Source organism: Peromyscus californicus, unplaced genomic scaffold (assembly GCF_007827085.1).
Source record: "Peromyscus californicus insignis strain IS unplaced genomic scaffold, ASM782708v3 Scaffold_11__1_contigs__length_118956290, whole genome shotgun sequence".
NCBI lineage: Eukaryota > Metazoa > Chordata > Mammalia > Rodentia > Cricetidae > Peromyscus > Peromyscus californicus.
In genome coordinates, this window is record NW_026294402.1 from 51,115,567 (window position 1) to 51,130,738 (window position 15,172).

The 15,172-nt window shown below is 55.7% G+C and overlaps 1 protein-coding gene across 9 annotated transcripts in view; it reads right to left on the bottom strand.

The window, feature by feature from the left end:
- Lingo1 (leucine rich repeat and Ig domain containing 1) overlaps positions 1-15,172 on the bottom strand; it is a 266,682-nt gene that overhangs the window by 83,669 nt on the left and 167,841 nt on the right. Inside the window, exon 1 of one of the 9 annotated variants that reach the window (XM_052761220.1) lies at positions 13,645-13,749. The exons of 7 other annotated variants lie outside the window; for them this stretch is intronic. In XM_052761220.1, coding sequence (XP_052617180.1) covers positions 13,645-13,650 — 6 coding nt within the window. In that variant the 5' untranslated portion in view covers positions 13,651-13,749. Of the gene's footprint in view, positions 1-13,600; positions 13,750-15,172 lie in introns of those variants that run through there. One more of the 9 variants, XM_052761269.1, reaches the window with a different exon arrangement.

The window sequence follows — 15,172 nt, forward strand, 5'->3', positions numbered from 1 at the left end:
AGACAGGGTCGGAGCCTGCCGGGGTAGCAGGTGGAGCGAGCCCTGCATAGCTCTCCGGTTCCTGGTGCTGCCCGCCTCGCCTTCAACTCCCTCTGTGGGAACTGGCCTGGAGATGGGGTGGGGAGGAGCCAAGAGACCTTCAGGGATGCACCAAAGCAGTGGTCCACAGCAGTCTTCTGCGGTGCTCCGCACTCTGGCCTCTGGCCCCGGTGGGCCGTACTACTGCAATCCGGCCCTGTACCCATGGCCCTGTGAACTTACTGCCAGACTGGGAAGCCAGGCTTGGGAGTCCCGTCTGTGCCCAGTTTGGGCTCTTCCCCGCCCCCTTGACACAGCCTCTGCCTTCAAGCCACAATTTGTCATAGATGTCATCCACGTTTGTCATCCGTGTCAACTAGTAAGGCCACTGAGGCTCTGAGAGGCTGTGACTGCCACTCAACCAGTAGCAGGGACCAATTTGGACCAGAGGCGCTGGCTCCACGCACTTTCAAATGCTCTACTGGTCTTCAAGAACTGACAGGTATTTCCTGGTTGTTGATTGACTAAGTGACTGATTAACCAGAGAGAACTCATGGTGTCACTGACGTGTTACGGAATCCGCACAGTTTTGTTATCCCCAAGGGTTTTGTCACCCTCCCCATAACTCCCCCTCATTCTCTCTCCAGATTCTTCTATCTGAGCATCTCCCTACCCTGCCCCCACAGGACCATTTTCCACAGTCACACACGCTCCAGTGACCCACCAGAAAAGCAAACATCCTGACAGGCAATCAATAAGTAATTGGGCCAGCAGCTGGGGCTGGTTTGGGTGTGAGGCCAGGGACTTCAAGAGGTGAACAGGACTTTTAGCACCCATCTCAGGCCCGGGCTAGCCTGGGAGCTGCCCGAGGGGGCTGAAGAAGAGAGAAGGGAGGAATAAGGACCCCGAGACGTTGACAAGCCCTTCCTGCACACCTGCACAGCACCTGTGTGTACAGCATCCCCCTGCCTCCTCTCCCACCCCACAGAGCCACACAGGCGTCCCCACTTTACCTGCACACCCTGCCTCTAAGCCGTCTCCTTTCGGAGAACTGTCCCAGCTGCCTTTCCAGCCTCCTACCCCAAAGACCTCCTCCCCCACGAAGTCCTCCCCGAGTCCCTTGGACATCCTCACTTGTCTACAGCACACATGCACTCAACTCTTCCCAGCAGTGGCATGCGATGGCTGTGTGGCTCAGCTCCTTCCACATGACACTTGGACCAACTGAGGGAAAAGTTAAGGAGCAAGAGGATGACAAGAGGGAAGGGTGGGGGGCAGCTGGGGACCATACCACAATGTCCTGCATAGAGAACAGAGGGGAGCATCCTGGCAGCCAAACAAAGAGGGAAACATGCTCTCCAGCCACCACGTGATGTATGTCACCTCTGGGTCACACCGCCACTGTCCCAGCTCCATCCATCTCATCTGCCATAGTGAGGTGCTCAAGAACACAGGCGAGTGAACGTCCTGTGGGAGGCAGCACGTGATCAAGAGGGAGTTGTTATAGGTAGTGGGGGCCCCTCTGCCGGGGCTGACCTTGGTGCAGGCCCACTGAACAGTGAAACCTGCGGTACTTAAAACTGTTGGTGGAAAAGCTGGGCAGCCTTGCCCTGTAGAACTACTACCCCCAAGCCAGGCAGTCTGCCACAGAGCGATGGCCATGCACCATGAGGTCAGGAGAGCTCCTGTGTACACATCCTCTGAATTGCCTTGTTCTACTCCTTCTGTGTGAGCACGTGTGTGTGTGTGTGTGTGTGTGTGTGTGTGTGTGTGTGAGAGAGAGAGAGAGAGAGAGAGAGAGAGAGAGAGAGAGAGAGAGAGAGAGAGAGAGAAGAAATGTTCATACATGTGCACACATGTGTTTGGAGGCCAGAGGTCAGCATCAGATGGCTTCCTCTATCACTTTTCACCATAATTTTTTTTTTTTTTTTTTGAGACAGGGTTTCTCTGTGTAGCTTTGTGCCTTTCCTGGAACTCACTTGGTAGCCCAGGCTGGCCGTGAACTCACAGAGATCCGCCTGGCTCTGCCTCCCGAGTGCTGGGATTAAAGGCGTGCGCCACCACCGCCCGGCTTCCACCATAATTTTTTGACACAACGCCTCTGACTGAGTCTGGAGCTCACCAGTTCAGCTAGACTGGCTGACCTACAAGCTCTAGGGATCCTTGTCTCTACCTTCCGAGCACTGGGATTGTAGGTGAACATCACCGTAGTACATCCATGTGAGTGCTGGAGATCTGAACTCAGGCCCTCATATTCACGGGGCAAGCATTTTACAGACTGAGCTCCCTCCTCAGCCCATCATTCTCTGTCTTTTATAGGTGGCTGCCTGTCCTGAAAGATAGGGAAACGAAGGCCTTGGGAAGCTAGGATGCCTGTCCATACCAGCATAACAGACAGCAGAACATGTTGGGTATAGGCCCCTAGACTCACACCCCACAGGGTCCTTGTCAGTATAACATGTTGGGAGGTCATGTCTGAGAGGGTCACCCAGTCTGCTAAGTGGGCAATGTAACTCATCACCAGGGCTCTGGCGGTCTAGGGCTGCTCCTGTACTTTCCAGGGTGCTTTATGCTTTTTAATCAGTGTTTTAATTCGGATCCTTGCCCCCCTGAAGGGCTTCTCATGAGGGCAAGAACTCAAAATTGGAACACTAAATACAAAGAAAAAACCATCAAAGACAGGCAGGTGGCAGACAGAGGATAGCAGTGCCCAGGGCACGATGCCCAGACCCTGCAGCGGCCCGAGCCCTCCCCGAAGCAGGGCTGGGGAGGCAGCTGAACCACCAGTGTAGATCAAGATGAGGCTCTGAGCTGTGTGCAGCAGGGATGGGTGGGTTGCCAGCCACCACCCACACCTTCCCTTGCGTCCCAGGGCAGACATGGCCTGGCTCAGACTGCTACCTGACGCTGGCCATTTGCATTTCTCTGCACCAGCCTGTGGGGTGCCCTGGGCAATGCCTGCTCTTCCTGGCCTGTGTCCCTCACTGAACAGACACTGGGTTTCAGAGTCTCCCAGGGACGGACACTCGGAACACTGGACAGTCAAACATCCTTGGCCGGGGACAGGGAAGGGGCTGAAGACCTGAGCTGAAGTTTCATCAGGGCTGGGAGGATCCAGGTGTGGGTGTCCCTGGGCTGCTCAGCTCTCCTAATTGGAGAGTTACACTAGGACTCTGGTGGGGAGAGCAACTGATGGCGCAGGAAACGGTGTGGGATGGCTCGTGCATGGGCTGGGGTCACGCTGTCCCATTCACAGCATCGTCTGGTGGCACCTGGGTGCAGCTCTGAGCCAGGCCCACAAGCCAGTAAGAGGCCTGTTCAGAAAAGGGGGAGACCAACACTGGAGAGTCCCTGCTGCAGGCTGCATGGGTGGAGCTCTACACACTGTCCCAGAGACCCTGGAGACAGGGTTCTCAAGAGGCACTTCTCACTCATTTTACAGTTGAGAAACTGAGGTCCAGGAAGGGAACTCCTTCGTGCCAGCATGAGGCCACGAAGCCAGGAGGTAGCAGGACTCTGTCCCTCTGGTGGGTCTTGGGAGAGCCGGCTGCCTGGTGTGTGTGTGTGTGTGTGTGTGTGTGTGTGTGTGTGTGTGTGTGTGTGTTCGTGTGTGTTCTGTTATAGTGTGTCCTGGGGAAGAGGGAAGCTGCTGGTCCTCAGAGAGCCATGTCCAGGTGTTTAGCCCTTGCAGTAGATGGGATACCTGCCATGTGTTCAGTGGTTGTCCACTTGGCTTCCTGTGACCCCATGCCCTTGTCTGGACTCAGATCTCCCCTCATTTGGGGTGAGCCGCAGCTTGGGTGGAAGGCCTGGTCATGCTGGGTTCTCTGTGTCAGTATTTCATGTGTCCCCACTTAGCATTCCCCAGGGATGGCAGTCCCCCTGTGTCGTCCCTGCTCCCCTCAAGAATGACGTTTGCACAGAGTCTCTGCTCTATGAGGCTGGGCCTGGGCCCTCTGAGCAACAAACCTTTGAGATTCTTCGGCTGGCAGGTGGCCTGAGGTCACATGGCCTTGAAGCTCACTGTTCCCACAGCTGGGTCTGTGGCAGAACAGGCTGGCTAGGGAATCCCCACAGTGCTCAGGCCCAGCCTCGATGTCCATAAAGGACCCTGTGCGAGAGCAAGACAGGTGAGGAGGACAGAAGAGAGGCGCGTGGGGTTTCACAGGGTGAGGAGGCAGGCGAGAAAGCGGGGTGAGGAGGCAGAAGGAGAAGCAGGAGGTGGGTGAGAGAGGCATGGGGACAGGGAAGTGGCAAAAGTCAGGGAGAGGCCCAGGCTTGGTGCCTTTAATCCCAGCACTCCAGAGGCAGGGGCAAGTGGAAAGCTCTGTGGGTTCCAGGCCAGCCTGGGTGACACGGTGAAACCCCTCAAAAAAAAAAAAAAATCAGAAGTAGATGGGACCAGGGCCTGCATGCTAGTCCCGCTGACTGGCTCCTACCTCACGGTGAACGGCGTTTAGCTGGAAGCCTGGGGCCTGTTAAGCTACCTCGTTCTTACCACCACCCTGCCTGTGGAGTTGATCAGCTAACCGTCTTCAGGTGGGCAGACAGGGACTAACAAAAGTAAGAGGACTCAGGTCACCACAGAACAGGTGACCGGCAGTCTGGGCTTCTCAGCTGGAGCCCTGATCCCAGTTGCTGCCTTGCTGGGGGCCTCTCTTTGTCGTCAGCCTCACAGTTGCTGGGTCCATGTTGTAGCATGGTAGCACCAGTTACGCGCACCTGTTCACAGGCCGCTAGGACCAAGTGGCTGAGTGGTATGGTGCCCTTCTAGAGACACCCCACAGCTACCTGCCGCTTCCTCCCCACCCAGGTCCGCCCAGCCCTCACCACCTGGGGCATGGGTGCTCCTCCCCTCGCGCGGGACTTCTCTGGAGCACTGCTGCTCTGGAGCACTGCTGCTGGTGCTCTCTCCTTCTCTTGGGCTCCCAGATTAAAATGCAGAGCTGGATTTCATTCACCTCCGCACCCCTAGCCTCTCCCACCTCAACTAGTCACAGGACTGCAGGGACAGCCCCTGAAACATTAGACAGGATTCAACTCTGTCCTCCAAAGCCTAGTTGAGGCTCAAGAAGGGATTCTGGTAGTTGAGAAGAGAGGGGGACGGCAAGGGGAGGAAGGAGGAGGCGGCTTGCAGCCAGGTCAGGCTGAAAGCATGCAGGACCTCCCATTGGCTTTTTTCTCTTGCCCCAAATCCTGGCCCAGTCCCTGGGCTCCTTCAAGACACTCCATTCTGGCTGTCCTGACTCATCCCTGCTGAGGTGTGAATGGCTGATAACGGTTTAAGGAGGGAGCCGCTAATGCAGGGCTAGGCGAAAAGCCCAGGAGCAGGTCACCTGGGCACAGGGGAGGGGACCCTGAGAGGAGGGTCAGCAACCAGGCTGAGCTGCAGGAGCAGTGCGGTCTTTGCAGGCTGGAACAGCCCAGTGTGTCCCCTCCCGGCTGGCACGTGCCTCTAGCTCTACCCCCTCCCACCCAAGGGGAGAGAAGAATCAACCTGGAAGAAAATTGAGGTCATGTCCTTTGTTGTGCCTAATTCTTTATTTTCCTCTTGCTCTTGGTTCTGGCAAAGGGTTGCTAGGTTCCCAGGGGTGTGTGTGTGTGTGTGTGTGTGTGTGTGTGTGTGTGTGTGTGTACACAGGTGAGGGGGCAGGGAGGATGCTAGAGAGCATCAATGTGTGTATATGTGACAGAGAAAGAATCAGTGTGTGTATGTGATGCACAGAGAGAAAACAGCAGTACATACGTGACACAGAGAGAACACCCATGTGTTTGTGGGTGAGTACCTGGCCTGGTGCCAGCCTTGTCTCTTTGGTACACTGAGAAATCCCATCTCCTCCCAAGTGTGCTGACCTGGCCTGTGGGCCGAGGCTGGCTGAAGGGCGCCAACTGGGCTACTTACCTATCAGCCTTTTAGGACAAGTGAGGTTGGGCCAGCCTCCAGCCACCCTGGCTGTCCTAAACTCCATGGGTTGCCCTGGTCAAGCACCTGGCCCCTGAGTGCAAGGGAGGGAGGCCCCTGCCCACTCGACCCAAGCATAGCCCGTCTCAGGAGCTGCCAGCCTTCCGGCCAGCCCACAACCTCAGGCCATTTGGGGGATAAATTATGAATTTTAATTGTCAAAGCATCTTAGTGTTTAAAGGCTTCTATATATAGGCTCTGCCCTCCAGGAGTGGCCCAACTTAGAGAGGAGCAGGGGTTGGGCAGGGCCCAGAGAAAGTCAGCTTTGGTGACAAAGGGCTCCTGGGCCTTATCCTGGATTCCAGCCAGGGCACCTCACCCTGCTGTGTGATCCTGGGGGAGGACTGGACCACTTTAGGAGCTTTACATTCACTTTGCAAGGTCATCTGCGCAGGGCCTGCCTGAGTAGACAGCACCCTCTTCCTTGAGTGGGAGTCATCCCTTGGGTGAAGAGATGGTGGGAAGGCCAGAAACCCAGATCCTGCATCCCCATATGACCCTTCTTCTGAGCTGAGATGCCAATCCAGGCTCTCAGGGACAGAAAGGCACCCCCGAAGGCCCCACCCCATCCTCTTCGGGCAGGGGTATCCATGTCCCATCTGCTCACTCCTAGGGCCTCTCCCAGATACTCCAGCCTACCACCACCGGGGGAGCCCCAGGCCTTGGGCTTGAGAGGGATGGGCACAGACTCACAGAGCTGAGCAGCCTAAATAGAGGGAACCCAAGGGATCGGGATAGTAGCAGGTATTGGAGTTAGGTGACATTTGACCAACATGGTAATGGTGGCTGGGAACCCTTCTAGAAGGCCCCTGGCATCAAGCGTCCTGTGGGAACCACAGCCACCCCCAAGGCAGGTGGAGTCATTTACACCCGTTTTGTGGGTAAAAAATTGGAAACAATCGGGTGTGGTGACACGCCTTTAATCCCAGCACTTGGGAGGCAGAGACAGGGGGATCTCTGAGTTTGAGGCCAGATTGTTCTACATAGTTCTAGGCCAAACGGGACTATATATAGAGATCCTATCTCAAAAAAAAAAAATAATAATAACAAAAGAAAAAAGAAAAGAGAAGAGAAGAAAGGAAAAGGGCAACATAAAGAGTTCCTGTGACTGTTCAAGGTCACAGCATGGTAGGAACTCTGGAGAGTCTAAACCCTGCCTCCCTCCCGCTCCACACACAGTACTTTATAAAACATACGGACAGAGCAAAGCAGCGCTCACACAGCCAGGCAACCGGTGTCATCTTCACACTCTGTGTGTGAGGAGGTTGGAATAATTATCCCTGTTCTCCTGGTCAGAGGACTGAAGCACAGAGAAGGTGTACCATTTGCCGGAAGTCACACAGCAACAAGGGGCAGAGCTGGGATTCGTTATACCCCAGCTTGTCCTGACCACTCTTTTAGAGACCTCTAAGATCTTGAAGTGCTCTTACCCCTTGAGATCATAATGTCTTCCTTTGCAATGAGGCTCACAGACTATGCTACCCTCACCAAACTGGGCACAGCGTGCTCGTGAAGATGAAAGAAAGCAGTTTATGCTGAGCACATACTAAGCACGATTGCCCCACTGGCCCTCAGGGTATCATCCCCACTGAACTGGTGAGGAAACGGAGCCTGGGCTGTTAGCTCAAGGTCCTGAGCTAGTCTGAATCCAGACGAATTACATCTTAGAGACCGTGATACAGATGAGGAGTGAGGTCTAAGAGAACCAGGGACTGCTCTTGGCCCGCAGTACCTCAGGCTGGCCTAGGAAGGCCCACCCGCAGTCACCTTCTCTGCCACTCCAGTGTGACACACAACTCATGGTGGAGCTAGGTCATTGGATGGGTGATGGTTTGGGATATGTGTTCTTCACAAAGAGGGAAAAATAAGCCCCTGATACATCACAAATCAAGGTCTGATGAGTTATTTATGTCATGGTTAGACAAACTATAAATAAAAACACTACCCTTCTCCTGGTACTGGCTGGTCAAGCCCTCTCTGTTCAACTGAGTCCTGGTCAGTCCCTTGCGAAAGCCCATTCTTCCAACATGGTAAACTGAGCTCATGCCATGGAGCTGGTAGAGCCTCTGGTCAGACACAGGCTATTCTGGGCCCTGCTCAGGCACAGCAGGGTGACCACAAAGCTGCCCTTGCACAACCCCACATGTGGTGAGGAGAGTGAGAACCTTGCAGATCTCTAAGAACCGTGTCAAGGCTGAAGGTATCAAGTGTCCATGGCTGGTGCAGAAAGCAGAATCAGACAAGAGAAGGTGGGAGACCCATCTTGGGCCCACTGTGAGCAGCCTGTCCTGGGAGGCTTGCAAGCAGAGGCCTTTCTGGGAGCTGTATCTCAGCAGCCTCTCTCAGCTCTAAGATGTCCACATCTTGGATCCAAGCCAAGGGACTAGAGCCAGCCAGGCCCCCAGCTGAAGCTGCAGGCCTGCCCAGCACCAAACAGAAAAAGGATGCTGGCCAGGCCCTGCCCCCTTCCCAGGCCGAGAGTGATTCTCTGCAGAGAGAAGCAGAGGAGGTGGCGGGGAGAGATTAATTCCCCGAAATGGAAAAAAAAAAAAAATAGAAAAACACACACACACACCACACACCCTAATAACATGTAATAAGAGGTTGGAGATGAGGAACAATGCCCTGGTAATGTCACCCTGGCGGCAATCAATTTGGGTGTCACATGAAATAGGCATAATTATTCCGCCAGCCCTGGCGCTTGTCTCTAACCAGCTCCAGGGCCCAGGCCTGGGCGGGGAAGGGAGGTGAAATCAATTGTGGGTACACCAGGCTGGCAGGGGGAGTTACTCCAACTTAGCCTGCCAGTGCCTGGCTTCTAAGCCCCTCTGGTGGACCTTGTGGTTTAGGGACCCTTGGATACCCAGGAGCCATCTTGCTTGGTTACCCTTCATTCGCTGCTTGGACAAGAGCAATCGGAGAGGGTCCCCAGGACGCTGTGAATGCCAGAGGATGGAGCACACATGTGTTTCATCCAGCAGTTGGCCACCACATTCTCGCTAAGCACGCACCAGTGCCAGGCTTCATGTCAACGCCAAGGTGCAGGGAGGGGAGCTTTCAGAGAGCTGAGCAGGGAGAGGGTGTTGAAATAATGAAGCACAGGCCCCCGGAAGCTCCTGAGCCAGGACAGCTCTTTCCCACCCTGAAGTGGACCCAGAGCAACTGGTGCTCCCAGAATTGTTTCTTCCTGTTCAGTCATATTTGCTCTGCCTTCCCCTCCACATCCTTGGGGAGTTCCCCTCCCATCGCTCCTGCCCATGCCTGAGCTCAGAACATTGACACACAACATCCCCATTTCAGAGGAAACAGAGTTTCATGGGATAATAACCACTCAGTGAGCATCCATCCCACACTGGATGCCGCCTGCCTCAACCCCCCTTTCACACACCACAAACCTTGAATCCCAGAAATGCAAATCAAGACTATAATGAAATCCCAGTTTACACTCATTCAATCAAGAAAAATCAAGACAGCCAATAGATGGCATGGAGTTGTCTGGGGATGGGGGGGTGATGGGAGCACTCATCCCCTGCGGGAGAGGCATAAAGTGGTCCAACCAATTTGGAAAACACGTTGGCACAGTTCCTAGGAGAGCCAAACATGAACATGCCCTGTAGCCCAACAGTTCAGGGCACTTCCCACACTGCCTCAGGAGACAGGATGAGGGGGTTTGTGGCAGCACTATCTGTAAGAGCCAGAAAGAGAAACAACCCAAATGCTCATCAACAGGCGGGCCAGGAATTCCCTGTGCTACATTCAAGTGACAACCAAATCCATCAGAGAAAAATGAATGGGTGCTGAATATCCACTATCATTTGCAAGAATATGATAATGAATGAAAAAGCCAATTCCAGAGGACTGCCGGCCATTTATATTTTATATAGACTTAAAAAAATAACTAAAACACCACAGTTCTTATATAGCTAAATATATTATTTTCTTTTGGTCCTGGGTACTGAACCCAGGACTTCATGAATGCTAGGCAAGTATCCCACCACTGAGCGACACCCTCAGCCCCAAACACAAGAGGCAAGAGAAATTTAAATACATAGTGTAGGGTGGTAATTGCTTCAGAAAAAGGAGCTGAGGATGAGGTGTGGAGAAGCACACCGGAAGAGGCAAAGGCTGAACGTTGAAGTTGGAGAGTTGGATCACGTGTTCATTATGCTATAGTACTACTACTATTGGTTTTATTTTGTCTTATTTATTATTTTTGTGTATGTCACTGGGTAGCCTTGATTGGCATGGAATTTACTATGTAGAGCAGGCTGGCCTTCAACTCAGAGATCCACCTGCCTCTGCCTCCCGAGTGCTGGGATTACAGGCGTGTGTCACCAGGCCCTGGCAAGTACTACTATTATTAATACAAATGCATGGATCAACAAATGAACAGGCTAGGCCTGGACCAGTGAGAACAGCCGCCACCCATGGTCAGAAGGAGAGCATGTTAGCATGAACGCGTGCCTGCAAGATGGGGGCTTTGGACGGGTTCCTCCACCCTTCTGATTGTTTTCTCATCTATAAAACTAAATCTCTGCACTACCTCCAAGGAGAAAACTGGAAGCACGTCACTGATAGGAACTGTGAGTAGCTAGCACTCGCTAAGCACTCACTATGCCCTCCATACCGTTCTAAGTGCTTTGCATGTATTAGTACATTTAATTGCCACCATCTCCATGGAGGTAGACAGCACAGTTAACTCCACTTTACTGGAAAGGACACAGAGGCCCAGAGAGATTAAGTTAGTTACCCAAAGTCATAGAACGAGGCAGTGGTGGAGCTGAAGCTTGAACCAGGCCTCTGGCTGCAGAGTCCGCTCTCACAGTGGAGTAACACCGGAGAAGCTGAACACTCCGGAGAAGCGCAATCAGCCCGCAGCACTCAAGGATATTCACTTATCCATTCATTCACATAAACGAAGGTCAGAATCAAGAATGCCTCAAATGTGTTTGGAAATGACCCTGCCTTCTCAAAGCTTTCTTCAGAGAGCCCTCCTCTCACTCCAGAAACCCCTGCTTCCTGTGTCTCTGCAAAATCTCCAGGCACCCTCTTCTCCTAAGAGCCTGACTCCAGCAGTTCCCACAGAGAACCGTCCCCCTTCTTGAGCTCTCTGTCTGGGTTCTCTCCAGTCTCTACCTGGGACATCTTTAGTGCATATCTAGCCCTACCCACTCCTGCAGCTAAGGACTCCACGTCCCCTCCAGGTTGCCCTTGCCTCTAGATGTCTTTCCCATGCCCAGAAGTTTGCCTAGGTATTCAAGGTAATCAATAGGGTCTAGCCAGGAGACGAGCAGGCAGCTCCTCAGGATGTACAGAATAAATGCATGAATGAATGGGCTGGTGTGCCATCACGTGTAAATCAATGTGGTTCCTTAGAACCGTGGGTACTTAGAGCAGCTAGAGGAGGCTTCTGGAAGGAGAGAGCCTTTTGAGGAGGGATGCCAGACCAAGCTAAGGGACGGTACAGGCAAATGGGGGAAGAACTGGTAGAGACAGACAAAATACAATCGGCGGTCATGTTCTGGGAGGGAAACTTGGGGGTGGAAAGTCACACACAGAAAAGCCAGACAAGATCCTAGCCCACAGGGCCAGCCTTCTATTTTCACAGGCACCTAACAGTGGCTCAGCTGAGCTATCACGAATACAGGTCCTGTTCAACCTTTTTTTTTTTTTTTTTTTTTTTTTTTTTGCTAAGCAACAGCCCATTCTGGAGGAGGAGGAGGAGGATAGTGACCCTTTAGAATTCTGAGTTAAAAAAAAACAAAACAATTATCTACTGTGAGAAATGTATGTTTAGAGACAGGGGCAGAAGAGATGACTCCCCAGGATCAAAGAGGCTCGTGACAGGTAAAGCAGTCTCTCTACATTCCTTTCAGGCTTACAGGATCCCTCCACTCACAAAAGCATCAACCCTCAGCGTGCAGCACACACCCATCCCGTAATAGCTGTTCCCCAAACCCTCATTTACAGTCTTGATGGAGCCCACCCAAGGCCATCTCACACTTCAACTAGGGCTGGGGGAGGGGCACAGAGACAGCAAGAGCTCCATGGGGTCCTGTCCTTCTTTGGCTGAGTCTCCTCAAGGAGGCAGCTGGGTGTTGCCTTCGGATCTTTTTTTTTTTTTTGGTTTTTCGAGACAGGGTCTCTCTGTGTAGCTTTGTGCCTTTCCTGGAACTCACTTGGTAGCCCAGGCTGGCCTCGAACTCACAGAGATCCGCCTGGCTCTGCCTCCCGAGTGCTGGGATGCCTTCGGATCTTCCAAGACCATGTCCCCTTTCCCTGGCACCTTCAGCATGGCTCCAATGCCTTCCTTCTTTACCTCTCTTTTCTGTCACTCCGCCTTGCCTCCCAGCAAGCCAGGTGCCAGCACCTTCCCAATGGCCGAGGACTCTGCACCCCTCTTGGCCCACACAAGGACAAAGGGCCAGAGGCAGTGGAACACCCATTCCCTCACCAGCAGTCCTCAGTGGGTCCAGGGAAGCCCCAGGCTCTCTGCCTGCTTGGTGCCCTGGACTCCCCTGGCACCGAGGACCCGTGCTGGAGTCGTTGGCATAATGGCCAGCAGGGCTGAGCCCAGAACCGGGAACCAGGAAAGCCGGGCGCCCTCTGGCTGCCCAAGCCCAGCCAAGGACTGAGAGAAGGCTGGGCTGGCAGAAAGGGGCTGGCCCAGATGGTCCTGCCCCCACCTCAGGCCTCTGGCACCCCCACCCACCAGGACAGAGCTGTTCCCATCTTCCATGTGCCCTGGTCTCCACTCCACCCACCCACCACAGGGCCTTTGAGAACAAAGGGGAGGTGCCGCCACAAGAGCTGGTCAGGGGCTGGGCAGGGACCCCAGCAATAAGAGACCCAGGGGACTGCCCACCTGCCTGGCCCCACCCCTCCTCAAAGTGGGACCCACCTAGAGAGAAACATCTTCTAGGGTATCTCAGAGGGCAGGAAGCCCAAAGCCCACCCAAATAGGGTGTGTTTGGGGACACACAGGAGGCTCCTTTCTCACCTCCCCCTTCTCAGCAGGCTCCCACTTCCCACCCATTTCCCTCAGAGTGAAAAGTGGGGCAGGAGGAGGTGAGAAGCCCGTCTGAAGGAAGACAAAGGGGAGCCCCGAAGGTTCCTGGGTCTTCCTCAACTGGACTCCCCCCTCCCCTTTCTTCCCCTCTCCACCTCCCTTTCACCCGGGAGGAGCCAGAAAGGAACCAGAAGGAGGCTGAGAAGGCTCCTGTGGAGAGAGAGGGGGCAATCCTCGCTGGAGCCTTGGGGAGAAACTGTTCTCTAGCTGTGTCCCCAGGCTTGGGGGTGTTAGCCAGGGTTGGGGGGTGGTCTCTGGTCCACTGAAAGAGACTCATCCAGGGCTAAAAGAGCATATCTTCTGGGTGACCAATGCCCAGAACAGGAGGATGATTTAGGGGGCACCAAGGCAGGAATGGATCTCTCCTTGACCATGGGTCCCAGCTTGCCAAACCCGGGATCTGTTAGGGCCAGCGGAAGAGAAATGGGAAAATCGTCTGAAACTTGAGGATCAGGCCTGTGACCCCAAAGGGGGTCTGGGTGGTACAGGATGTCCTACATAGCCCCAGGAGGGTGAAGCCTGGGCCGACCGCTGCTCCCAGAGGCACTCACCGCAGGGCTGCCGACTGGGGCTCGGCCACGGTGGAGGGGCTCACCTGCATCTCGGGCGCGCTGTCCGTCCGCTCGGCTCGGTCACCAATCGCATGTCTCTCTTGCCGGCGCGGCCCCAGCCCCAGCCCAGCCCCCCTCCTCCGTCTCCTCCTCCTCCTCCTCCAACACCTCCGCCCGGTCCACGCGCCCTCGCAGGGCTGGCCGTCCGTCTGTCTGTCCCACGCGGGCGGGAGCCCAGCCGGCCCCGGGGCAGGAGCTCGGGAGTCGGGGGCGGAGGTCGCGGCCGCGGCGGGCCGAGGAGCTGGCGCGCTCAGGACGCTTGGCGCGGGCTCCGGGAACCTGGCTCTGTCCCTCGGGCCGCCCGGGAGCCGCCGCCGCCGCCGCCGCCGCCGCCTCTACCGCTGGGGCCGGGGTCGAGGCCGGGCGCTCTCCGCAGCGGGGCCGGGGCCAGGGCTGGGGCCGGTGGGCAGCTGCCGCGCATGCTGCTCAGAGCCCCGCGTCGGGAGGGGGGCCCGAGCGGCGCGGGTGGGGACTCCGCGCGCGCTCCGGGACCGGGACGGGTCCAGGTCCGGCCGCCGCCTGCGCTGCCGCCCGCTCCGGCTCCCACGCCGGCTCCCGCTCGGGCTCCGCGCTCTGCCGCGGCGTGGGGAGGGAGCGAGAGGAGCGAGCAGCGAGCCAGGGAGGGAGGAGGGACACAGGGAGGGAGGGAGCTAGTGAGCGAGCGCAGGAGCCGGGCGGGGGAGGAGAAGGCGCGGCCGCAAAACCTGGGTGGGGGGTCCTTCTTTCAGAGAACCGGGCGAAGAGCGAGGAGCGCCCCAGCAGCTGCCCAGAGCCCAGGGGGGGCAGCGAGAGTGGCAGCGGGGCGCAGACGAAGAGCACTCCCGGGCCGGCGCCCCCGCGCTCCCGCCCTGCACCACGCAGCGCCCCTCTGGGTCCCAGGCTCCGGCTAGTCTCAAGCCAGCCCGGCCTGCGGTCTTCCCAGGGAGCGTGCACTCATTCGCGTGTGATTGTCTCTGGCCACATGCGTGTGCATGTGAGCGCGTGTGTTCACACGTGTTAACTGGGGTCACTGCACTCGGCCGTGTGGACCGACACACGCACGTGGACAGACAGGACCCCCTCACCTGGCCAGGGTTGTTTAGAGGACGGCGCGAGGAGGGTCAAGGCCTTGACCCCTCCTCTCGAAATGTCTGGGACCCCCCCCCCCCCCACCACCACCACCACTACTTCCTGGGGATCTTGGGGCGAGGCTAGCAGAACGCGAAGGACAGGAGGGTGGTGTGCAAGCCGAGCGGGCTTAGCCGGGCTACCCGGAGGCCAGGTCTAGAATCTGCCTTAGCGGTCAGGTCCCCACCCCGTCGGGTTTCCTGTCCAGCAGAGGGCAGCAGGCCTCTCTGGCAGGCTCCGGAAGGTGACACTCTACCAAGCAACCAGCAGAGGGCAGCATAGAGCCTCGGTCTGGGTTTAGCTTATACACCACCTAACTCCCTAAAATAAATTACCGAGTTTGGTAGATCCTGGCCTGGGACCATATCTTCAGATGGCCCCAAAGAATAAGACCTTTACATAGAG